The following is a 26,149-nucleotide window of genomic DNA, read 5'->3' as shown; positions in this document are numbered from 1 at the left end:
AACATCGAACCCGCATGGCTGGCCGCCATCCCCTCCCCCTCTTCTAGCTCTTGGAGTATATAAACGCGAATTTCTGTACTGTCCGGTTTTGAGTTTGTGTATAGGCGTGCACCTGCGGGTCAGTAAAGGTTGTCGCACGGCGCGGTATTGCTCCACCTGATGGTTATCGCAACTGAAGGCTATTAAAAAGAAAAAGCAAAGCAAATACCTAGGCATTGAGCTACCAGTGCGCTTCGAAAGCCAACTCGTTAAAAAAACAAAATTTGTCGGCTTCTGATGGATAAATGAGTCTGATCCAACTTGTGTTGTACGTCCTTGTATCGTTGGCCAACCTCTGTGTTTCCTTCTTTCGCTCTCATAACCGCAATGTAATTGTTTTGTTGTCAGTTGAAAAAAAAGAACTAGAAAAGAATAACCAAACAACATAGTTGCGGCAGTTCTAAATTGGCTTACAGTCGTAAGATCTCGTTAGGAACTTCCATAACTGTAAGATGTCAAGCCGCTAAAGCTAACGCTTCATCGTACTTTGGACACCACTAACAATGAAAGCCTGCTTGCGGCGAGACAATGACAAAGTGGCATTCAACGGACCTTGTGTCACTGCAATGCAACGTATGTGGACTGCGCCGGGTGAAGAACTTGTCTGGTCAAGAACTTGTCTGGCTCTGGACATTGCTAGCACGTGCCATTTGCTTTATTTCTTTTCTGCTTTCTTTTTGTGGCCGTTGTCGCATTCGAGGTCAAATTTTGTGATTATTCAAAATATGCAGGTCGAATTGTAATCGATGCCGCCTCCCATTGAGGTCATCTTCGCGCTGTAGCATTACCGGGGCTTCACTAACCGAGAGCCGAGGACTGGTATCATACGACACTAAAGTAGGGCGACAGTGCCTCTGGAACACCCGCTGCGCGCAAATGAATGAACTGTCGCTTTGAATGCGCGATAGCCGGTGGGAATATAGGCTTGACTAAGCTCCTCGCGTACCTACCTGTCATCTTGCTCCAGGTCACTTTGGGAGTCGGGTAGCCGGCGACAGGGCAGGACAGTTTGGCCTCGCTTCCGAGCAATGCCGAAACGTCGGAGGGAACCCGCAGCCATCGTGGGGGCGCTGTGGGAAGACGTATATAAACAGGTGTGACAATGCTGGTTCGCAAAACCTCAACAAACAGGGCCTTGTAGCAATGCCACATAATGAGAATGCGTGACCCCCCCCCCCCCCAACTCTTCCATCCTTTTAAACAAAAAGTAGTTCATGCGTAACTGGTAACAGGAGAGAGAGGAAAGGCAGGGAGGTTAACTGGTCTAGAAAAAGTGGTATGATATTCTGCACTGGGGAAAGGAGTAAGGGTCGAGAGAGAGAGAGAAAGGCAAAGGGGCAAGGTTGTTAACCAGGTTGTACACGGTGTGAGATAGGGGTCGAAGGATATGTTTTACTGAAGGGGTGTAGTTTTGCTTAGGCAGTTACTTGGAAAAGCTGCTTTCATCTTTGAAAAAGCTTGGAGGCTGAATGCATAAGCACGTGTCAACGGTTTCACATTTATTCTTCTGCTGTTGATGCGTGCGATGGAAGTTAGCGGATAACCGACAGGCTTTGCGTTGTTTAACATTAGGACAGTCGCTTCATGTAAGGATTTCCCAATGGCATAACGGTGGGAAATCATTATCTGCGCTTTGAAATTGTTGTGTTGAATTACTTGGCTCCTGCAAGCCAGTGTAATCAGCAAAATATTTCCTTTTATCAGCCGTTGCTGATAAAAGGAAATAACTTTTCACTCACGATTTGCTCGGTAGTCGCGTTCATTCGTACTAGTGTCGACTTAATGTGTTGCCTGAGCACTGTAAGAGTGCCCAGTCTGCCATACTTGTTCGTACATGTACCGTACTTGTCTCTTATCTCTGCAAGCGGCGATTCTTAGTAGTCGTTAGGCTCACCTCTAACCTCCAGCTTGACTGAGTAGCTGCCGCTGCCCTGCAGGTTCTTCGCGAAACAGGTGTAGTTTCCGACGTCTGTAGCTGAGACTCGCAAGACCTGAAGTACGGAGAACTGCTCGGACGTGGTGACTTTAACGTTGTCTCCACTGACGGTATTCCCGTCTTTGAGCCACGTGAAGTACACTGGGAGTGCCCCTTTCGAAATAGCGCACAGAACTTGCGCAGAAGATCCCTCGGAAAGATCTGTTGGGAAACTGAATGGCGTCACCACGGGTGCATCTGAAACAAAGAGGTCATGAGTAAAACTTGTTTCTGGGCTAGTTGGTACATGCTTAAACAAGACGCGCAACTACCACAGCAGGAGGAAGATGCACCCTTTTCTGTATCGCCTCGCTTCTGTGGTTGTTGTGCATCTTGTTTATTCAAGTAAATAATGAGGGTAAATTGCGCCTACATGTCGTGCTTGAAATATGACGTCACATTCGAGCAAGCAGGTTCGTTTGCAGCATGCCGCGTAAAGCACATCAACTTGTTTCACCGTCGCGATCGTCACTTATCTTGTTTCACTATGTATGCTCTTTTAGATTAGTAATGTTAATAATGTTCCTTAGGAATTACTTCTTGGCCTTTTCAGACTATGAACCGAACGCGAGGCACTCATTGTTGAAAAGTTAGGCGTGCATGCACGGACACATGATAAAGGAAACAGACGATCAAAACGCCACTCTGATCCCATTCTCTTGTGTCAGTGTTTGTACATCTTTGTCTGAGATGAATCTCTTCCAGCTAGCCTCTGTTTCCTGCTGTGTTCGAGTGCAGTGGTGGTTTTTACGCAGGCGGAGTATATCACAGGGCTCCCGTGTAATTTCGCTGCAAAGAGATATAACATTAAGCTAGCCAATGTGCGATTTTCGGGAACGAAATCCTCCGGTTCGGAATTCGTTGTTACATGCGGACGTGGGAAGTGTAGTGACCTGCATAGCTGTACATACCAATGAAATAACTCCCATGCATTGTGTATATTTACTTCCACACGGCTGTTACATGTACCACGGAGTAATTTGGTAACAGTTTCTTTCCGTAAAGAATAAATAAAAAAATGCGTGGTAACCAAAGACGCGCAAAAACCCTACGTGATAAAGCAGCCGTGCTGTGCAGGAAAGTGGACTCACCTTTCGAGACTGCTTGGCCGGCACCGCTGTGGATGATAAAATGAAGGGTCGCTATTATTTGCAGCAAGATTGCGCCGTTCGTCCGTCCCGGAGCTTTCGCGTTCGCCAGCATGTTTGAAAAGCTTATCTCGACTTATCGGGGTGGGTTCAAGTAGTTTGTAGCCGCGTAACTGCAGATGTGACGCGAAACATGTTTGTATCTGCAGGAAAGTGTGGATTCTAGGGAGCTCCGTCAGGCGTCCAGTTTACAGGATGCCCTCTCAACGGTACAGGAGGCGCCACACATCGAGAGAAAAGTATAATATCCTTGGATGTACGCAGAGCTCTGGGTTCGCGGATGCGTTGGAGTTGCCAGCATCAAACGCTTTCACGCTGGGTCCGTAGACTTGCTAACTCATTTGCATAGAACGTGACGAAACCAAAAATTGGAACATTATAAACCGAAATATTAGATATACACAATATTTGTTTTGATCATGCAGTCGCGCGCGAATGTGTTTCGTGGAAAAGGTAGTAACTCCTAGCGTTGTGTTTTCATACTAGGCAACAGACGGCGCAAATGTCAAATTGCCTGGATTTGACTGCACTCGAATACGTATGTAATATTTCCAACGTCGCAGAAGCGTTTGTCACTGTTTATGATGGTGTTGACGATGTCACCGTCTTTGTTCCCAACGTTTATCATACAGCGCTCGCGTTACACCGCGAAATGTCTTCGTTGGTTGGCGAAGCGCCGTCGTGGGCATCCGATGTTGGGTCCCCGTTTTCTCTCTTGGTGTTTTATTGTGCCAGTACTTGAGTGAGCTCTTTTGTTAGAACGGCTTTCACGCAGAAGACAATTTTTATGTACATGTAGATAAATGTGAAGGTGAGAAAATAAATCAAACACGAGAAGCCGCATTACAACGCGAAGTACTGTTGAAGCGCAGCGTTGTCGTTCAAATAGCTGTGGTGCTTATGTAATACGGTGACTAGAACACGAAATATAGCCCTGGTATGCGCAACGTTATGAGAGCGTGAAGATACTAGGAACCAACTGCCTAACTGCGGTGCGTATTTTACGTACGGAAAGCCGTCATCGTCAATCGTTTTGATCGTGTAGCGTTAGAAATGGCCCCGTTTGTCCGGTAATCTGTGTTCCGTATCGGTTTTAGTAAAAGAACTGGCTGTGTGTTGCGGAGTTACGGCATACGGCCTCGTCCCGTCGGATTTTTTTGCCATACCGTTGACTCGGAGTTGGAACGAAGCCGTGATTCCCGGTCCAATGCCGTTACTGGCGACGCAGGAGTACGTGCCAGTATCCGAAAGTTGGAAGTCCATAATGGTCATGGTCGAACCTTCGAACGAAATCCTGGAATCCGCCCTCATTTTCATCCAGCCATCGCGTGATTCTGCAAGAGGAAAGAAGGATGCATCAAAAATATTTTGGCGGTTACAAAACCTGCAGTTTTAATTCCAATTTAAACTACTGGAACAGTAGCGAGTCATTATTTTAAATGCTTACGAAAACAGCCTTACTCGAATGCAGAATCTGTGACTCTCCACGAGTGCTTGAAAGAGGTGTACGTGGCACACCGGCTGCCGCATCCGCAGTTTCAGTCACGGTAAGCTGCCGAAATTTAACACTGCGGAACGTTTGTAGTTTTTTTTCTTATTGTGGATATGACCATACTTTGCCCTCTTTTAGACTAGTAATAGCCAACGGCTACATTTACATTTAATGGCGAAACAGAAGACATCCCTGTGCGCATCAGTCGATCAAGGATCATGGTCGTCTTGAAAGACAAAGGAAAGGAGAAGTGCATCAACGCGCTCTTTGATGCTGCGGAAGTCCAGATGATGCTATTGAATGGATGGCATTTTTTCCCCTTAGGAAGTCACTCTGCGCTTGTGCTTGGTATAAGATTGCTCATTAGCGGGGAAAATCAAGGCTGGATGATTTTTTCTCTTTTTTTTTTTCAATTTCGTGCCGAAACAGTAGTTTTCTCTGCCTTCGCCGATTTCAGTCTGATTTCGCGCATTCGTGTCTCTTTTCGCCGGAAAATGTGGAAGCTTGAAAGGTTGCTCTTTGTTCATTTTTGATTGCTATATGATTAATCTTCAATACAACGTATATTCTTCATGGCCATGCTATACTGAGACATGCGACGTCATGCGAAGATTCTTACAAAGTTCAAAAGATGACTTCGCCACCTGTCTTTTGCATTTCTGTCGCTTCACTGCGCGGCAAGCTTGTGTCAGTCAATACGAATTGCTGGCTACTGCAGTCTACTAGTCTCCCGTAGCGCTGTGTGCACTTATCTGAGGGTCGAAGGGCCAATGCAGGGATACCCGCAGTCCGAATTTGTTCACTTCACTCTGTGATCGGTGCTTGTGAAGACACATAACATGTAGCAAGTCAGTGACCCGTTCGTTTTGTTCGCTGGTTTCTCCAGAAACAAAGTCCCAACAAGCGCATTCTCTGGCATACAAACTTCTACTCTTTCCCTCGTCGATTTCGCTTTTTATTATTTTGTTGACGTCGCCGCATTATCGTGTGCTTCAGTTTCTCATTTCCTAGATTACACGGATTTTGTTCTAGTGACAGTTTTTCTCCTGGACAATGTTTACGAGAAGCTTTTGAACCGATCTTTTGTTGAGCCGTTCTTTCTGGTTGTTTCCTCCAGAGTGATCTTCTCAGTAGGCACGAAGTATTTAAACTGTACTTTTAGCGTTCGCGCTGTCAGACTAAGGTTTGATGTTTTTCTCAGCAGTTTTCGACTTCCAGTTATGTGCCTCGTCGTTAACATATTTTGAAAAAGGGTGTTTCCCTAAGCTTTCCCACAGCGTAGACGGTGTTCAGATGGCGATCTGTGAGAAAGCAGCAGTGAACCAGAAGGAAGTACGCACCTTCCTTTTTGGACCACGTGACATTCGGCTTTGGGGAGCCGAGCGCGATGCACTGGAAGCTCCTGTTGTAGCCCTCCCGCACTTCAGTGTCTCCGGGCACTTTCTTCCAAGCAGGTGGAACTGCGACAAACACAGAAAACAAAAGCAAACATTCCTCTGATTTCATGAAGGATCGCTAAATTTAAACCCGTTATCGCGACGTCAAGTTCTGGGAAACGGCGTTTGATGCAGCCTTTGAGTGTCCAGGATACAATGGCGTACAAAGTCTAACATGCGTACAGGTTGTTAAGCCTCAGATTGTGTGACTTGAAAGACAGTCGCCATGTACACATAACGATTAGTTTTATTGTCTTGTTCTTATGATTGGTTAGGCCACTAATAATAGTTAGACCACTAATAGAGCTATCAGTATTGATGTGCCGGTATGTACAATCTTCACAAAAGAAAGTGTGTGTATGTTTGTGTGTGCGATTTCTTTCTACCTATCTCTGTCTCTCCTTGTTTTCTTCCTTACGTTTCTTTCTCCATTTACGCCTTGCCCAGTGCGGGGCAGCATATTGGATATTTACCTCCCGGTTAACCTCTACGGCTTTCGTATCTCGTCTCTTCTCTCAAACTCACTCTTTCTCTCGCGCTTGCAGAATTGATAGCGTGTGAACGAAGAAAACATTGGTACATTCATGAAAGAAGGACAAGTTAAACACTGGCATGGCTTTTCTGATTTTAACTGCGTACAAATTGCAACATGCATTAATTGAATTGGTTTTCCACAAATACTTCTAGAGAGTGTCGATTGATTTCACCACAATTTTGTTACCGCGTGCATATCTCGAATAGGAAGTGTTTCCGTTTAAGTACCGACCTGACACTTCGATGTGGACTGTCTGGACATCGCTTCCGAGTGCGTTGCTCGCCGCGCAAGTGTAGTTTCCCGAGGACTCCGCGCTAGCCGGGTCTATGACCAGCAGCAGAGTGTCCTCGAAGCGCATCACCCTCACGTTGGGCAACAGCGATGCGTCCACGTTGCTTCTCAGCCATTGAAACGTCATGCGCTCGGAACCTCGCTTCAGTAGACACGCAGCGGTCGCCTTCTCGCCGGCGTTGACCTTGGTGGAGGCGATTATTTGCTGTATTGCAGGAACCACGTCTGGAACGGGCGAGACATTGTTTTCTTAAAGCGACGACTGTATCATGTGCTGTTTGTTTCTCGACAGCTTTTTCTTTTACTTCCACTATATTTCAATACGTGTCGAGTGTCCTTTCCGCTTTCCTGGTTCTATGCCTCGGGTTATGCAGTGTATTTATTTATTTATTTATTTAATTATTTATTTATTTATTTATTTATTTATTTATTTATTTATATTGTCACTTACTAATTCATTCCTTCATCTAAAATACATGAAAAACCACAAGAAAGAGAGTTGGGTGAGGGAAGCTTAAGTGATATCTGCACTCTTCGCGGCGCAGATAGATGTTCATGACGAATTTTCGTACAGCGCTCACAAGTAGGGCAAAGGACAGAGGAAAAAAAAAACGAGAACAGGGGATGTTTTCTTCTGTCCTTTTTTTTTCTTCTGTCCTTTGTCCTGCTCGTGAGCTCTGCAGGAAATACATCACGAACACCGACCAACTAGCTAAACCTCAATCTTAATAAAAAACGGATGCGTTGGTTTTTAAGGCTGTTGCTTCCTTCTGGTATCAGCATCAAAATATATCCCTGATTACTTGTCTAGAAGTCTCATTGAGTGCGAGATTCTGTTTGGTTCTCATTTTTCGCGACAAAAAAAAAAAAAAGAAATGAGATTACCGGCTCAAGTATCGCAAGCTCAAAGCGACAAAAAAGATCACGATGAATTTCTCTGAAAGGCAACTTCGTGCGTGGGAACTATTGACTGGTCGCGCCGTGAAGCGGCAGGACCAGCTAACTGTAGGCAATACTGGCCAACATTAGACGACAGTTAGCAATCAGTAACAAGTGCAAGCGAACATTAAGAAATTTGAAATTTGCAAACAGCGCTAGGACGGCACAGAGAATAGAAGCGACGATACAGGGCGCAGAACATTAAGTAGTGCTGGTTCATGCGTCCAGGGTCCTCTAATTTTCCAAATCTGTGACGACTCCGCAATAGTGATTACGTTGAAAATGATTTAATATTCTAGTGTAAATTTAATTATAACTAGTTTTATGTGATGGTCTTTATAACCTACTTTACCTCATGACTGTTCTCCATCTCGCAATTTTAGTGCTCCAAAATATTTTTTTTTTAGATGAATCCATATACCGCTTTTGAGATTCCCGTTTCTTTCGAAAAGACCGCTTCGCATCAAAACTTCTACAAAATCTTAGCCAATTAGTGTAAACGTTGAAATTTAAAAGAGCGCCGAAGACGGAATACGAGTAAAAGAAAGACACCGACATTGCCACCCTTGTCTGTGGCTTTCTTTTACTGGTTGCCGTCTTCTGCGCTGTCTTCAACTTCTAAGTACGTCGTACCAACTCGCCTATGTATCGACTTAAGTAGTGTAAACTCATGATGCAAATATTGACGCAAATTTATGTCTGCTTGCTCGGCTGTCCATCCCTTTTCGCACCGGAGGATGGTCGCAGGTCAGTAATTAGCCGCATAAAATTCGACACAATCCGTGAAAATGGTAGAAAACACTGCATATGCAGACTTACCTTCCGCGACGCTGTGGTCAATGAGTACCGTCGCCAAAAGGCACCACAGGTAGATCGAGACGAGCCTCATGACGAGCGGCGCGTGCTGGAACCTTCGTATTAGGCGTGCGCGTGCGTCTGTACTTCGTGTATGCATACAACGAGAAAAAAAGAGCGCAGCGCCTATTAGGTGTGGAAAGGACGGCGTCTTTGCGGAGCACGCGGTCGCGCGACGCACGCGCGCGGGTCTTGGCAGCGTTCCTCTTGCAGCAGTGGCGAACGGGCCAACCGCATTGTCGCTGCTTGTAGGACGTGGGAAAAAAACGACGACGGCGGCGACGTCGTAACGGTGGCGGCGGCCTCTGTTTGTTGCCGAAAACCGAGACGACACTTCGCGGACGAATGCGTCGCTTCGCCGTAACAGTCGCAAGGAGACGAAACACATTCGGTGTCGCTCGGTGCTGGGTCATGCGCGCGTTGTATGCGCGCAAAAAGCGGGAGCTTTCAGCCTGATCAGGTGAACGTGGGTGTTGTTTTGCATTTGCAGTGATTTAGAGATCACCGAAAGCACCTTCATGTTAGTGTAGATATGTTTAAAATATTATTACTCGCGAAGTTATCGTCTCTCTTTATCTCTCTTTTAACCAACTTTATGTATAACAGTGCGCGTCACAGCGCCATATTAAGTGAAGTTACGCTAAGTAGGCCGATTTCAAGCCCTGCTTACTCTCAAGTGCTTCAGTTGCCTGTTGCTTTTTAAGCAATGCAGGCTGGCTGTAAAATTCCTCCTGCTATACAAACCAACTTCGGTATTTTGGTTGGTCGTATGTTATAAATATTCCTTTGGGCGTGAAGTGTGTTCATGGTTCTTGGTTGGTTGGGCTTCGAAAAGGCGGCATGCGCCCGGAACGCGATGAAGTGTCATCGTGTCGATTCCATTGTGGAAAAAAAGAAAAAAAAAAGGAATTCCGTAAAACGTATGATTGACTCAGTGCAAATAGATGTAGAATGAGATGGACGGGCATGGACCGAGTGTGCTGTGTGATCCTTTGTAACATCTGCCAAGTGGCTTGCACTGCTACTTAGTGGTTTGAGTTTTCTGCACTTGCTCCTGTGTTAGCGGTGTTTCAAGTTCATACCCCGGACGTGTAGGTACAGGGAGTGGCTGACTGATCCAATGCCGTTGTGTGCTCTGCACGTATACTTTCCGGCGTCCTCCGCTGTGACTTCGTCAATGATCACTGTGCCGTTGGGGAATGCCCGTATTCGGGAGTCGGATGCGGAAAGGGCGACCTCGTCTGCAGCACCTGCAAGTAAATACATATTTTTCGCACCTATGTGATATTTTCCAGTCATGCGTAGGTTCATTCATCGCTGTGATATGTTGTCAGATACCGTACCTGATGGTCTCGACCACTTCACGGTTGGTTTAGGCGACCCGGTGGCCTGGCAGCCGAGGACCACGCTGCCGCCTTGAACGACGTTTGTGTCGGCCGTTGTTTTCTTGAATACCGGTGGAGCTGGATAAAGCCACAGCGTTGAGCATCAGTTACCATATGTTCTGTTGCTTTTATTCTGCATGTCTGCATTGAGTCTAACGTGCCACACCGGTTTATAGTTCGTACGATCAACAGTAATAAAACGTATCGATTGTCGCTGGACCCAACGTTTAAAGATACTCGTTTTCGTCACGCAGCAATAATTTTCCTAAGGGTGCTTCCGCGACATTTTTGTCCTACTGTCTTCAACAACTTTAAGGCTCTTTTTTTCTAAGTTATATATAGTTGACGTTAATTTTGTGGGAGACCTTTAGTATCGTTGGGGTTGCTTGTAATGTGGCAGAGAGTGTTGGTCGTTCGATGCTTTTTGTAGCCTAAATAATTTTATTGGGCGTCCAAATGACATTCGTTTACATCCAGGCGTATTCGTACTAGGCGACTGACGTTTCTGGGAGTTCGAACCGCTTACTTAGAAGCCAATGAAAACTCACCTTCGACGTCTAGGTAGGCCGAGTGAGTGTCGAAGCCGAATATGTTCTTCACGATGCAGGTGTAGTTACCGGCGCTTCTCTCGTCGATGGAGCTGATTATCGTCAGGGAGTAATCCGACTCCGTCTTCACCTTCACGTTTTCTGTCGTCTGTACTTCCTTGCCATCTTTCGACCAGGAGAACGAAAACGGTGGCGTACCCTCAGTGACCAAGCATAAGATGCTGATTTTCTCGCCTTTGCTGGCTACTTTGGCGAATGAGAAAGGCTTTATCGTTGGTGGAGCTGCAAAATGAAGCGTAATGACATTGTTATCCAAACCTGTTCTACATAGATCTCTTATCTTTTTTATGCACAGTTGTTAGTAGCTGTATATGAGCCAGTGCAATACGTGCATTGTATCATGAAATGTTGTACTCACTTGAACAGGAGGATAAGCGTATCCCTACGTCCAGGAAAGCGCAGATCGCCAGTAGTGTTGTCGATCGTAGAAGAACCGCTCTCATGTTTTTGCACACCTTGGCTTTCATGTTGCTTTCGTTGAAAAAATGTGAAGTAGCATGCCTACGTGTGTTACGTTTTGACAGCCATGGTCCGTCTGGTATTAGTGCTCGCGTTCGACGCTAGGTGACTTTCTCCGACCCTTGGCTCACGGACAAGGGGCGCCACATGTCGAAGAAAAGTGATATTACGTGCTGAGTGTAAAAAGTGCGTCGCTTTTCGAAGTTGCGTTTTTGCTTGCTCGAATAGGTAGGGCCGCTGTTACCCGTTCATGCGTTTTATCGACGTAAATATTGCGTTGTCACGTCGCAAGCCTTGTTTCATTGTGAGGAATGTGGCCAGCTTACGGGTCAGGGCTTTTCAACGACGTTTTTCAGGCCGTGCCAGTGTAGTGTCTGAAGGGCCCAGAAAGCAGCGCTTCTCTCTACTTTAGGAATAGCAAAGTAGGCAGTTCAATGATTCATAATGCTACTAGCATATGCTCTTAAACATTATAGTTTTCGCTAAAAACAACGCCATCTAGATTAACATAAAGTTGGCGCCTTAAGCTCCAGTCCCGGAAGTTTACTTTTGAACTCATCTACCGAACATCCACAGCTTCGACAAGCAAACATAACAGGGCCGTATTGTCGCGTATGTGTAGATGTATGTAGGCAGTTGAAAAGAGCGGTGTTTCATGCTGTAGTGAACGGTGTTTGCGGCAAGTAGAGTCGTCACTTCATACCCCGCACGTGCAAGTACATCGAGTGGCTGACGGATCCTATGGAGTTCTGGGCCGTGCATGTGTATTTTCCGGCGTCCTCAGCTACGACATCTTCTATGAGCAGTGTGCCGTTTGGTGAAGCCAGCATCTGGGCCTGGGCAGCAGGAACGGCCGCCTCTCCGGCTGTTCCTGCATTTATAGATGTCATTCAGACAGTGGAATCTGATATCAGGCTTTTACTCGCGTTTCTAATAATCTTTTTTATGTGTGGTTATTGAATTTTCTGCCTAGTCATACCTGACGACCTTGACCAGTTTACTGTAGGCTTCGGTGAACCGGTAGCTTGACAGTTCAGGGTAACGCTGCCTCCTTGAACAACGTTCGTGTCGGGCGTTGTTTTCTTCAGCACGGGTGGCGCTGCGTAAAGCAGGAGAAATGGTCGTGACTTCGTATTTCCGTTTGAACGTGGACAGTACATTTAATTCATCACAACAATTTATTACTCGTCTTTCGACAGCATCTCTTCTCTATTGTGTGTTGCAGAATTTATTGCAGGAATACCTCGCACCTTCGCTGGCTGTTCTTTTATGCTTCGTCCTTCGCGACTTTGTTCAGGCCAGGAAGCAAGTTGCCGTGTTATCGAAAGCGATAACTACCACAACAAAGCTTCTTTTATTCTTAGATGGCTGCTTGTTCAATCTCGCGCAGTTCAAAACCAAATGCGCTGTATATGGTCGACTACGAATCGACTGGTAGATAGGCAGCACAGACTAATCTGACAAGATTTATATTGCTGGGACACAGGAAGAGTGAAATTATAATTGCGTCGAGGAGAGATACTGCAAAGCAACGAGAGAGATGAACCACTGGATGCACAAATGCTTGCCAAATTCACTTTTAAATATTAGAATCATTATCGTCGTTCAGGTGTGTTGAGACCGGATTGTATTGAGCGGAAAAGCCCTCCATGGTTCGTTTCTGGCGGCTTATGCGTAACCTTATAATGTGCACAAAATCGGGAAGCCGTTGAATAGAAACAGCAAACCTACCTTCGACATCCAGGTAGGCCGAGTAACTGTCGAAGCCGAATATGTTCTTTACGATGCAGGTGTAGTTTCCGGCGCTTTTCTCGTCGACAGAGTTGATGAAAGCCACGGAGTACTCGGGCTCCGCCTTCACTTTCACGTTTTCTGTAGTCTGCAGTTCCTTGCCGTCTCTCGACCAGGAAAAAGAAAACGGCGGTGTTCCTTCACTGACTAAACACACGATGCTGATTTTTTCGCCTTTGCTGGCTACTTTGGGCAACGAGAATGGCTTTATCCTCGGAGGGGCTGCAAAACAAAACAAACCAGAGCATAAGCGTGCAGCTAGCCATCTTGCTGTTCTGCATGCTTATATTTGCATTCAGCACGATGTCCTAGACGTGGTACAGCGTTTAATTTGTGCCGTTTATGATCAGGGCAACGGAAATCATCTATTGTGCGGTAAACAGACGTGGAACTTACTTGAACACTCGATGCAGCTTGTGCAGATGTAGAGCAACAAAAACGATGCGAAGAGCGTGGCTTTCGACAGAATACGGTGTACGTCCATCTCGGTTGTGCCTCCGTGCCCGTGAGCTTTCGAGGTGTGTCGTTGGGAACTTAGTGAAAACAACCTATGTGTCGTGGCCTGCTACGACAACCATGGTTAGTCAGTGGCTTTGGTGCCTACAGTCGCTGCCAGGGGGCTTTTCTTCGACCCCTGGCGTGTGGACAAGAGGCGCCACATGTCGTGTAAAACGGTTATTACTGGTCGAATATTGAAAATCCCTCTATATTTGGAGTGGTCTCTTTACGTGATTATACCAACAGGACCATATCACTGTGATCGCGTGCTTTTGTCGTGCATTTTTAAAACCACAGCGTGTAGCATCGAGTTTTGTGAACGAACTGTGTGTGCTGGCTTCGTGCGAGAAGCTGAACATGTAGTACACGGAAAGCCTCCGTTCCATGCAGCGATGATCACGGGCACTGGTTGATACTCTTTGATAGAGCATTGGCTGTCTAAAAAACAGAACTAACGGTGCAGAATCGATGTTAAGTGTATATCGTCAAGTAGTAAACTCGCACAGGTGGCAGTACGCAGCGCGGCACAAAGCGCCGTGTATTGTTGTCCCGTCTGCCTCTTCGACCGGTGCCTTGCACGCTATGCAGCGGATTATGTAACACAATTAAGCCTCAACCATGGAAATATAGGCGTCGCTTCATACCCCGTACGTGCAAGTACAGCGAGTGGCTGACAGATCCGATGCCGTTAGCGGCCTTGCAGGTGTACTTCCCAGCGTCGTCTTCGGTGACGTCTTCTATGATTAGTGTGCCATTAGGAGAAGCCAGCATTCGTGGATCTGTGGCAGGAATAGTGGTCTCCCCGGCAGTGCCTGCATTATGTTATTGTGTCAGTACGCAAAGGGGATTCGCAGAGGTTTGTACACCCGTAATTCCTATTGGATGATGGCTGTCGTAGCAAAATCGTATACGTACCTGACGGTTTTGACCAGCTTATTGTGGGTTTTGGTGAGCCGGTGGCGTGGCAGCTGAGGGTGACGCTGCCGCCTTGGACGACGTTGGTGTCGGGCGTAGTTTTCTTGAACGCAGGCGGTGCTGAAGGGAAAAAAATATCAATATTTATGGCATGATTCCTACGTTAAAACATGCATCATAAATAACATCACTTTTCGTGGCCGAAACAGCTCTGCTAGACCTGTGTTGCGGGCTCAGCTGGCTCCTTTTGCGCTGTCTCGTACGTAACTGACAGTTGTCTTGTAATAGAGCCACGAGTTCATATAATTATTGAAGCATACGAATGATTGGCTGCTTAGCACGTGTTTACATTCTATAATTCGGGTTTAATGGCGTAAAAGTGACTGGAGCTATGTTGCGCCACTTAACACATATTAACGAATTTTAATCTTGCTTAATTTTTTTGGTGGTGTTTCCATTTTACTTTTCTCTTCTTCCTCGCCTAGGTTGACAAATCAGAAGCTTCTATACCGGTTAACCTCCTTATCTTTCCCTCAATCATCTTTTTGTTCTCTCTCTCTTAATGTTGTTTAATGGAATGCAAAAGCTTCATGTTCGCACGCGTCGACGTTCACGTACTTCCAACCATCGTCTTCGGGAAGTTTCAAAATTGATAGGTAACTTGGATCTCGTTAAACATAGTGGTGACAGTATGAGCGTCTTACCTTCCACGTCTAGGTACGCTGAGTAGCTGTCGAAGCCGTAGATGTTCTTGACGATGCACGTGTAGTTTCCGGCACTCCTTTCGTCAATGGAGTTTATAATCATGAGTGAATACTCGGTTTCCGCCTTTAGCTTCACGTTCTCTGTCGCCTGTACTTCCTTGCCTTCTCTGGACCACGAGAAGGAGAAAGGCGGCGTTCCCTCGCTGACCAAGCAGATGATGCTGATTCTCTCACCCTTACTCGCTACCTTGGGAAACGAGAATGGCCGTATTCTCGGCGGGGCTGCAAATGAACAACGAAAGCATGTGCTCTATCATAATGCTCGGATGTGCTGAGGTTTTTTTCACGTAGTCGACGTGTTTTGCTGAAAATTTCTGTTGTTAAACGTTAACATTCGTAAAGAACATGCATTGTGGGGGCAAATAAAGCTCCAACTTACTTGAACATTCGGAATAGCGCACGAAGGCGAGCAGGAAGACACAGTAGAATAGAAGCGCTGTAGCCGACTGCGGTACATTCGTCTTCGCCGTGCTCTTTTCGGGGTGGGGATTCATGTTGTGCCTGTCGAAGAACTTGCGAAGACAAACCGGGAGCCTATACGCGATGGCTCTCTTTGACAGCCATGATCAGACATTTGGATTAGTGCTTGGAGTCTCTGCCAGGGGGCTTTATGCGACGATTCGTCCGTGGACAAGGGGCGCCACATATCGCACAAAACTGTTATTACTACCTAAAGATGTAAGAAAGCGTCCATTTTTAAATCGCGTTACTAGCTTGCTGTTTGTGTGTTGAAGCAACACAAAGAGCTGATGCATTATCGTAGGCGATATTGTTCGTGATCGCATCGGAACTCTTGTCAGAGTGTCAGGCCTTTGGGGTTTTGCAAACGAATGGCGCTTGTATACGTTATGAGAGCAGTACGATGCGTATGTATACTCGCCGCTGATTGACGCTGTTTGAACATTGCTGGTTGACATCGTTTTGCTTGTGCAATATCTGCATTAGGTGAGTGGTTTTAGAGAAGTTTTGAGTACATTTCACACAACTCTTGGAGCAACAAAGCAAATGCGGTATTTCGCAGTATAGAAGGTAAAAAGGCGAGCGACGTTCATCTCACCGTTCACGGTAACCGTGAATCCGTGCGTAGCGATGGGTGCGATTCCGTTATCTGCCTCACAAACGTACTGACCGCCGTCTCCAACGGAAACTTCGTTAATTACGAAGGTGCCGTTATCGCTCGAATCTGACTTTATTGCACCTGAAAACAAGCAAACAAAAAAGATAACCGTGTTTTCCTTGGAAAAATTGTAAACGTGCGTGAATCTAAGACTTTAGGCTGCGTCTCACTTACTTCCTTGCTTCCTCCAGCTGATTCTTGGTAGTGGGGAGCCGTACGCCAAGCATTCAAATATGGCGCGCTCTCCGATGTTTACCCTCACGTCTGCCGGAGTTTTCTTCCAAGACGGTGGAGCTGTCGGAGAAATAAGGGGTAAAATAGAGAAGTCTTGTTCTACCGCACATGTCTTGGTTTGTGATGTTTACCTTGAACATCCAGCACGGCCGTGTAGCTGTCGAACCCGGCCCGGTTCTTCGCTATGCAAGTGTAGTTTCCTGCGTTGGACACTTCGACTGGCTCTATGAGGATCATCGAAACGCCTCGTTTCGTCTCGACGAATATATTTTTTGCGGCGGTTACGTCGTTCCCGTCCTTGAGCCAGGTTATCGTGACTTGATCGCTGCCCGATGTTGTCATGCACACGGCCGATATGCGAGAACCTGGCTTCACTGAGCCAGGAAACACGAATGGCTGAAGCTTCGGAACTTCGGTTGTCGCTGAGAGAAAATGAGAGAGCAGGAGACGTAATTTAGGATATTGGAATTTCGTGCAACATATAGCAAGTTGGCCACCTGACCAAATATTCACTTACCGGCGTGAAGGCTTGGCCATCCTATTGCTAGTAGGGCCGAAATGATGAGCGTTGAAGTCATATTCGTCGACGCCTTGGGCTATTCCTTTTGTAACGAGAAGTACAGAACTTGCTGGACGCTCTCAAATGTGCATGGTCAGTTCTGTATGTCGGTGATGGTCACATTCTGACAACTTAATTAATAGCCGGACTTACGTCGGTGTGTATGCATTTTGCAGGCGTCTATAACCAAGCGAATAAAAGAGCGCAGGGAGAAGGAAAAGAACGCAGCTCATGCGCACTCTAGCGACGACGTTCGAACTTAGCGTGCAATAACGGACTGATCGCGACACACTGTGTGCGCATGCCAAACTACGCTGCTTCTTTGCCGAGAACCGCGATTTTACAGATGCCTATTTTGGAAGTTGTTTTGACGAAACGGCTTTCTGGAGCTTTTCGATTCGTACACCTTGCTTTTTGTCGTCGTTCTAATTCAAATGTCCAGGTTGCTGTAAGAATACGCAAGTTCAGTTACTGAAAAGCCTGGAACATGCCATGCCAGCGAGTTCAGAGTTGTACCGCGAAGTGGCCGTGTGTGTGCCTACAACCGGCCATTTTTGGTTGAAGCGTCGTCTCACCGTTTACGGAGACTTTGAAGATATGTCGTATGCTTGGTGGTACACCATTTTCAGCTTCGCAGGTGTGCTCTCCACTGTCCCCCAGCGATAATTGTGTGATAATGACAGTGCCGTTGCGATGAACAGTGGTCCGGTCGTTGTCCACTTGCGTGACTAAAGGTTTTTCTGTAATAGCAGAAGAAGACGTAAAGCTGAGCAATACGATCACATTTGAAAGCAACGGTACGCAGCGTTTTCATAAAATATGGGTGGGCCGCAGCGGTGGCCTAGTGGTTACGGTGCTCGGCTGCTGACCCGAAAGACGCGGGTTCGATCCCGGCCGCTGCGGTCGCGTTTCGATGGAGGCGCAATGCTAGAGGCCCACGTACTGTGCGATCTCAGTGCAAGTTAAAGAACTCCAGGTGGTCGAAGTTATCCGGAGCACTTCAATAAGGCGTCTGTCATAGCCTGAGTTGATTTGGGATGTTAAAACCCGTAAACGAACCAACCTAAATTGGCCGCGTGCTGGCAAAGCTCTTAGATGTGCTGTTCACGAGTAGAATCCTCTGTTGTACCTTACTATGACCGAGATGAATTTCTCCTGCAGGTCGTGACATTTTTCTTATGCGAAACCTGAACAGCGAAACAGAGGGAACAAACTGGTTTCAACTTAAACCACATGATAGAGCTGAGGTGCGATCTTGTGTACTTGGCACCGGCTCCGCAGAGTGCAATGGCAGAATCAATGACAACTTGTGGGCCGACCGTTGCCACTTGTATGAACTATTGAGAAAGGTATTGAGGAATAACAAAACGTACCGTGCTTGTGCGTCGTCTTTCTGAAAGTTATCGTTGGATGCGGAAAGCCGGAGGCTAAGCATTCAACGACCAGCGTGCCGCCCAGAACAACTGAGATGTCTCCGGACACTTTTTTCCACGTTGGTGAAGCTGCCGAAAGTAAACACACAAAGTCACGGCAAACAGCATAACGTAAACATAGCTTTCACTGATCTTCCATTAATTTCGTTATTGTTTACATGACCAGCTTGTTCTAGTTAGTTGGATGTACTTACACTCTACTTCCAATGTGGTTGTGTAGCTGTCAAAGCCGAACTTGTTCTTCGCGATGCAAGTGTAGTTCCCGACGTGCGAAGGCAACACGGGCTCCAGAAGGAGTACGGAATAGTCCGGGTCCGCTTTCAGTCGTGTTCCTTGAACCGTGTGCAACGACTGACCATCCTTCAACCACGAAAAGGTCACAGGTTGGACTCCGGACGTTATCAAACACGTAACGAGGGCTTTGCCGCCGACCGGAATGTTCTTGGAGAAGCTGAACGGCCGTATTTCGGGAACATCTGCAAAAATAGCCCGCAGAAATTGCGATGTAACGTTGCACAGACATTGTCTCGCATAGAGAAGAAAAAGCTTCAGCATTAGCGCTCACCTTTGCTCTGTGAAGTCGTGGGGAGGAGGAGAAGCACGAGAACAGCGATGTTCAGATGTGCGCGAATTTTTACGTTACACGAAAAGGCACATACGAGAGAGGTAGCCTTGGTCTGTTTGGTGATGCCCACCTGGATAAGCGACATGTTGGCTACGCGGCTCGAAGCATTGCAGGAAAAGCCACAGTAGACACGAACGCACAGACGACATCACTTACTGTACGGTACGGACACGAAGCGCCGCATGTCGGCAGATGCCGGCGTTAGTTTGCAGAGAGTCTCTTTTTACAGAAGAGTACACTCACTAATGGTCGACGAGAAGGAGCCATTTTTTTCCCTCCAAACTCGCGTTGGTATACCTCAACACTTTCGCATTAGATTCGCAGGGGAAACCGCACCGGTTACTTTGATGGCGACAGTCTTCCTCAAGGTTGGAGCGATGCCGTTGTCAGCCTCGCAGATGTACCGTCCGGCATCGTGCGTTTCCAAATGCGAAATCACGAGGGTCCCGTTCTTGTCGGTTTCACGGGGCTGTGTCGTCTTCGAGTTCGACGGGTCACCGTCTGCACAACATGATAGAAGACATTGTAAATGTGACGCCCACTTTTGTGAGAATAGGAAGCAGGAAACGGCTGCTAAGCGAACCTTCAAGCTTGAACCATCGAATGACTGGCGTGGGCGAGCCTGACGCTGTACACTGGATCACGAGCATAGTGCCGAGTTTTCCTCCCATGTCTTGAGGCTCACGTAACCAGCTTGGAGGTGCTGGAAGAAAATGTGGGCTACTTGAGACAAGATTTCCTGGAGCCAGTGCTTGTGCATTCATTTGTTCCTAACACTGCTACTTCTGAATATTCGAGGTTATTTGTTCTTCCGTGCCCCGTTCCCACGGAAGCGTATACGTGAACCACCACGTTGGTCAAGTGGTTATGGTGCTCGACTGCTGACCCGAAGGTTGCGGGATCGAATCCCGGCCGCGGCGGCCACATTTCGATGGAGCCGAAATGCTAGATGCCTGTGTACTTGATAATCATATCGTAGTTTTGTGACGTAACACCCCACCGATTATTGTTATATAATTAAAAACATATGTGCGATAAAAGTTCTACTCTATCCCTAGAATACTACTTTCAGATGTCAGATTTCGAGTTCATCAACATTGAATTGATTATGTAAAGCAACGTATTCAGTGATATTCATTTTATCTAGCTGCATCACTGGCATTCAGCACAGTGCCTCTGGCTGCCTAGTTTCACCTCATCTTCGTGCTCATTAACACATACACTTCAAGTAGTCGCAGTGCTTTTTCAGCACTGCTATATTATTATGTTAAACCTCCGTTTCCATCAAAATCGCCATGAACACAGAAATGAGCTCGGATACCGAAATCAGCGGCGCTTACCTTCAACGTCGAGAAATGCCGTGAAGCTGTCGAAGCCTGCACGGTTCTTCGCTATGCAAGTGTAGTTTCCGGCGCTCTGTCCGTCCACCGGGTTGATGCTGAGCACGGAGAAGTCGCTGTGCGACACGATGTGCACATTCTTCGAGTTCGAGGCGTCCACGCCGTTGCGAAGCCAGGTGAAAGTGACCGGCATGTCGCCTTCCGCCAGGAAGCACGTCGTTCGGACATTGTTTCCGGGCTTCGCGGTTCCAGCGAACGAGAAAGCGATGATCTTCGGAGTAACTGCGATGTTTTGTTCGAAAGGACAAGGCTTTCAATCGCACAATTGACCAGCGAGCGCGGCTTCAAAATAACTTACCCTTGATGTTGCTCGCTCTGATGCATGGAATGCAAGCAAGTAGAAGGTGCAGCGCTGCCGTTGCTTTTAGGCAAACCATCACTGATCGAGGCATTCCACTTTGGAGGTATCCTCCTGACGCCCGAGCGTGTCTCCTGCAGCCGTGTGGCAATTCGACGTCGCCCGGATCACTGGTAAATAATTGCGAATGGCGTTTTTCAAGTGTCGGCTTGATCGCGTATACTCTCGCTTAACAGACACGGTGCGCCACATGTCGTCGACTGCAGGGAACATTGGAGACGCCCAGGAGGCTTTGCGCGTGAATCGGGCCAGTACAAATTCGCTTTCGGCCTGTTCTGTACGTCGACGCGGTTTTTATTAATTACTGGAGTATTCCTCGTGGATTTAGTGGGATAGTTTCATCACCTGTCTTACTATGCGCGTTAAGACAGTGTAGTGTGTTGCGGCAAACGCAACGTGTTTCCCGTAGAGAACACCCCGAGAGCGCGTATATACATGGAGCGTCGTTGAAACATTGTTGGGAATCGCCTCGTCTTGCGATCTTCCTGTGGTATACTGAAAAAGTTTTCACGCACTACGGAGCGCAATGAGAGGAACTGGGAGGAGGATCGCTAAAGATGGAAGTCACTTCTATACATCGGCGTGAGATGGGTCAATTAGGGTTGGGGGGGGGGGGGGTCAAGTATTACCGCGGCCCCTCTCCCTACCCTTCGATTGGTCGAGTTCGAATGAAAACAAGCTTCGTAATGGATGCAAAAATGAAAATGAAGCGATGACGTGCGTCTGATAATGGCGAGTCATTGGTTCCCGGCTTTCTGGGAGTAGAGGTGGGAAAGTAAACAGTTCTTGGAATGCAATATCAGGGGACCTCGGCCGCCGTTAGAGTCAAAAACTTGCGTCGCCATAACAGTGCATATTAAACAGTGACAGAGCATGTCCGACTGAGTAAAGGTATGCGGTAGATTGTTGTCATTCTTTGCCGGTTGCTGCTCTTACCGTTTATCTTCAGTGTAATCGTTTTCTTTAGCACAGGAGCCACCCCATTGTCGGCAGTGCATGTGTACTGTCTGCTGTCAGTTTTGTCCAGTTCGTGGAGGACGAGGGTTCCGTTCGGATACACTGTAGTTCTTGATGGAATCGCATCGCTGACACTTTGCCGGAGGCCGTCGCCTGCACGAAGTTTTAGAGCGAAACGTTTAAGCGGCCTATTCATACATTTAGGACTGAATTGATGGAACACGCGCAGCTTACCTCGTACGATGTGCCAGCTCATTCTCGGAGACGGTGAGCCTGAGCCAAGGCAGTCGATGCGCACTGTGCTTCCGACCACTCCGGACTTGTCCATTGGCTCTCGCTTCCATTCGGGTGGAGCTGTAAATAACGTTGTATCAAGGCGTGTTGTACACATTTTTTTGTTAAACGTAGCAGTGGTATAGTGTCAAGTTTCACGCACCACCAACGCAACTACACAACAATAAGCCGCTAAAGTGACACTGAATCTGTGCATGCGTTCGGATGTCCACGTTCACAATGTCGGTGAACTGTGTCAACGTGGTTATGTCGTCGCACTCACGTTGAAGTCACTTTACAAGCATGTAACTCAGCAACGATAATGTTTAGTAATGTGAATGCATGATTTTTGGAACAGAAAAGTGGAAGTGCCAAGCACTGCCACTTTCCTGAATTCGCAAATTGTACCAGCAGAATCCAGAGAAGCCGTCCGCATGCTGTAGCGTATCAAGTGCTCTCTGAAATGTGTTGCGCTATATAGATTACAAGTGGAAAAACAGTGCTGTACACCCTGCTGCTATAGTATAGATTGCAATGGCCGCGCGTTTTACCTTCGACCTCCAGAAGCGAGGTGAAGCTGTCGAAACCGGCCTTGTTTTTCACGATGCACGTGAAGTTCCCGGCGCTTGATGCACTCACGGGCGAAATGGTCAGCAGCGATACCTCCGAGTGAGTGTCAATTTTGACGTTTGGCAAAGAAGATGCGTCGTGTCCGTTTCGTAGCCAAGAAAACGTCATCGGGCGATCGCCTGCTTCTACAACGCACGTAGTTCTCACGGCCTCTCCAGGCTTTGCCGTCTTGCGGAAATGGAAAGGCTGTATCTTCGGCGCCACTAAAAATAATTTGGGGAGCTCAGTGGTATAGTGAGAGCTCTCGTAAACATTCGTGTAGTTCACGGCTTACCTTTTTCGGCGTATATTGCTGTCGTACATACACTAAGTATCGTGAACAGTAGAAAGAACATAGTTCTTCGCCTTGGAACACGGTGGGTACTTAGTGGTACACTAGAACACATCGTGCAGAGCACAGTGAGCCGATGTCACTGGCGGCAGCGCTTCAGCGTGCATGTAACGCCATATTGTGCGTTGACTGAGTCCAGCTAGCGCCACAGTCGCGTAAAAGCTTGTGTCTTGTGGACAGGGTGCGCCACTCCGTGTTGATTTTTCGAAACGCCAGCTTTGGTAACACGGGCAGGTATTGTGGCTGTATTCGAATCTGCTGGATTTCCTTCTGATGAAGTCGAACGTGCAAGCTTCGGCGCAGGGATTATTAAACATTATACGCTTCTTGCTAACGTGCCACCACCCTCTGAATGTGTCAGGACTTGGCCATAGCATTTTCATAATTACTGTGACTTGTTGCTTGGGCTGTTTCCTTCGCACGAAGGTAGTGCTGTTTTGCAAAGACCGGTGTTTCGTTGCATACGCTAATACGTCCCTTTATATATGTAAGGGTGCGCAGCAATGCGACATCGGCTCACTCAAACCGTGTGGGTTTTATGTAGAACTTTTGTTAAGTTCGCTCGGCATTTGTCGAATGCTCGTTTGGGATCATGCAACTGATGTATTTCATATAGCTCTTCCGCGCTTCTTCAGGAGCTTTAGCGATTCTCGGCTTGCATTATCACCGTTTTGATGTTAGCTTAAGTGATGGATGATGAACAAAACAACAACAAAGCAAGGAGGATTGAATCTCTAGCGGCTCCCACTTCAACATATGTTATAAGTACAGCCCCTGTAGAGAGAGAAGCAACTTTATTAATTACAGCCCCTGTAATTTCTTTAGAGAGGACCAATTCTTGAGCAGGGGCTGTCGCTGGAGCCAACGTTTCGACAAGCAGAGTTGTCTTTGTCAATGCAGTTGGTGCCTTGACAAACACTGGTCTGCTTGTCGAAGCGTGTGCTCTAGCGACACCGCTTGCTCAAGGATTCTTAATGTCTTCAAGGTTCCATCGTTCCCTTAACTTGTGCCTCTAATTTCTTTATAACTTCACAAAAGAAAAAGCTTTGGAGCTCATATGAACAGTACATTTCTTCTGCCTGTTTAGGTACAGCGCGAGAACGAAGATGGAGTGAAACAGAAAAGGGACACGGACGCGCGCTTCCGTTTTACTCCGTCCCTTTTGTCTTACTCCGTATTTGTCGTTGTCGTGTTGTACCTAAACATGGTACCCTACCAACTAGCCCAACTTTCAATACTGTTGCGATTTCTTCTACCTCGGGTTATTCTAGTATCGAGGATGCAGAATGGCCAATTCTCGGAGTTAGCTCGCCTCGCCCGGAGGGTGATTTAATCTTCGAAAAACTAAATGTCACGAATAAATCGGTGTGGCTGAATTCATTGTTTCGCTTCGTAGCGAAATACTAATAGAGTTTCGCCAGCCTCAACGTTCATCATTATTTCTTTAGGCTTGGCTGTGATAACACATGCTGTTAATTTCGTACGGGAACGTGCTCTTAATATATATGACTGGCACTAACGTCGTCTTTACCTTTTAGTTTAATTGCTCTCTATTTTAAGGCAATTAACAGAAAATTATTTTACTCATACGAAATGCTGTCAATGTCATTGACAAATGGTCGCACTTTAACCGTTCTAGCAACCATGTTTCACACACATGGAATATTGTGTCTAGATAGAAAGCATTAAGTGTGATCAGCTCGGCCTGTCGTAGCGTAATGTGAACAGGCGTGCATTGAGCATCAACAGCATTGCCTCTCATCCTGCTGATTTTGTGTTTCGCACATAGCATAATCGATATCATATTGGCTTCCGCATGTACGACAGTAATTTTCAGGTGTCTTACCTTCTACGTCTAGATACGCCGTGAAGCTGTCGAAGCCTGCCTTGTTTTTGACGATGCACGTGAAGTTGCCGGCGCTTGTGGCGTCCACGGGACTCACGTTCAGCACCGAATAGTCCGAATGCGTGTCGACGTGGACGTTCTTCGTCGTAGAGGCGTCCACGCCGTTTCGAAGCCACGAGAAAGTCATCGGAGTATCTCCGGCTTCCACCAGACAAGTGGTTCTCGCATTTTCTCCCGGTTTTATGGTCTTGCGGAATTGGAAGGCCAAGATCTTGGGAGGGACTGAATGAGGAGAGAAAAAAAAAGTTATTTCCGGTTTCAAAGCAGTGGATGGTTTCTGGAATGAGTGATTTCGTACCGTCATAAACGATCCCAGAAAACGAATGCAGTCTCACCTTTGTTGGTGCTTGCCGATGTTGCGAGTGACGGAAGAACACCTAGAAGCAGCACAGCGAGGCAGTACGCTATGGCGACGGCGGTATTGTTCATTTCTTCGAGAACTGCGATATCCTGACGAGAGACAATTGTAACACTGATGTTTCAGTCGGAGTGTTTGGCTCGTCGCGGCGAGGTACGCGCAAACGTAAAGCCGTATGACAGTGTCGCACAATGTTTGCTTCAGCTTCTGCGACCACGGACACGGCGCGCCACACCGTGTCAGACTTCGGTTCTAAGCAGTTCCTAAATTTTCCTGTTGTAAAGCTTCAGGCTCACGCGTGCAGCCCGCAGCTCGCCTTCCTGTATACACGAAGTGTAGAAGCAGCCATGTCGCTGTGGCTCTGCGACAGCAGCTTGCTTAAAAGAGGTGAGAAGTTGTCTTGTGGGCAAGAGACAATAATTCCTTTGAATATCCAGAAAATGACGCAAGACCGACAAGAACGAAAGGGACACGAAAAGCACTGGTCCTGTTACTTGTGTAAGCACTCGTTCTTCTTTTTTTTTGCGCTTTTGTAGACATAAATATCACGCAGCTGCTGAGACAGCTATGCATATAAGTCATTGTTGTTATGTGTTTTGAACGATTACAAGTAGTTTACGTCTAGTTTTGCTTATATCTCAGGCGTGTTTTCTTTCTTACCGCGTACTTTAACTGCGAACGTGTGCGAGACGGGCCTTCCTATTCCATTGTCGGCGCTGCACTTGAACTCTCCGCTGTGCGACTCGGTAGCCGAGTCCAGAGTAAGGGTTCCGTCCGGTCCCACGACAGCTCGTGCCTCGTTCCGCACAGCTGTCCAGTCTTTGGATTCTTCTGTGAA

At 47.0% G+C, this 26,149-nt stretch overlaps 1 protein-coding gene across 6 annotated transcripts in view; it reads right to left on the bottom strand.

Annotated features, from left to right (window-relative positions):
• Window positions 1-21,952, bottom strand: part of LOC119397553 (Down syndrome cell adhesion molecule-like protein 1 homolog) — a 47,617-nt gene extending 25,665 nt beyond the window's left edge. The window contains exons 1-3 of one of the 6 annotated variants that reach the window (XM_049417097.1): window positions 3,106-3,551; window positions 1,934-2,212; window positions 990-1,109 (exon numbers count right to left, since the gene is read on the bottom strand). In XM_049417097.1, coding sequence (XP_049273054.1) covers window positions 990-1,109; window positions 1,934-2,212; window positions 3,106-3,217 — 511 coding nt within the window. In that variant the 5' untranslated portion in view covers window positions 3,218-3,551. Of the gene's footprint in view, window positions 1-989; window positions 1,110-1,933; window positions 2,213-3,105; window positions 3,552-11,865; window positions 12,031-14,095; window positions 14,261-16,187; window positions 16,283-17,615; window positions 17,636-21,792 lie in introns of those variants that run through there. The other 5 variants (XM_049417100.1, XM_049417102.1, XM_049417101.1 and 2 more) reach the window with 5 other exon arrangements.
• Between the last annotated feature and the right edge of the window lie 4,197 nt (window positions 21,953-26,149).

Source organism: Rhipicephalus sanguineus, chromosome 6 (genome assembly GCF_013339695.2).
Source record: "Rhipicephalus sanguineus isolate Rsan-2018 chromosome 6, BIME_Rsan_1.4, whole genome shotgun sequence".
In the NCBI taxonomy this organism is placed as follows: domain Eukaryota; kingdom Metazoa; phylum Arthropoda; class Arachnida; order Ixodida; family Ixodidae; genus Rhipicephalus; species Rhipicephalus sanguineus.
This window is presented reverse-complemented; position numbering and strand designations above follow the sequence as displayed.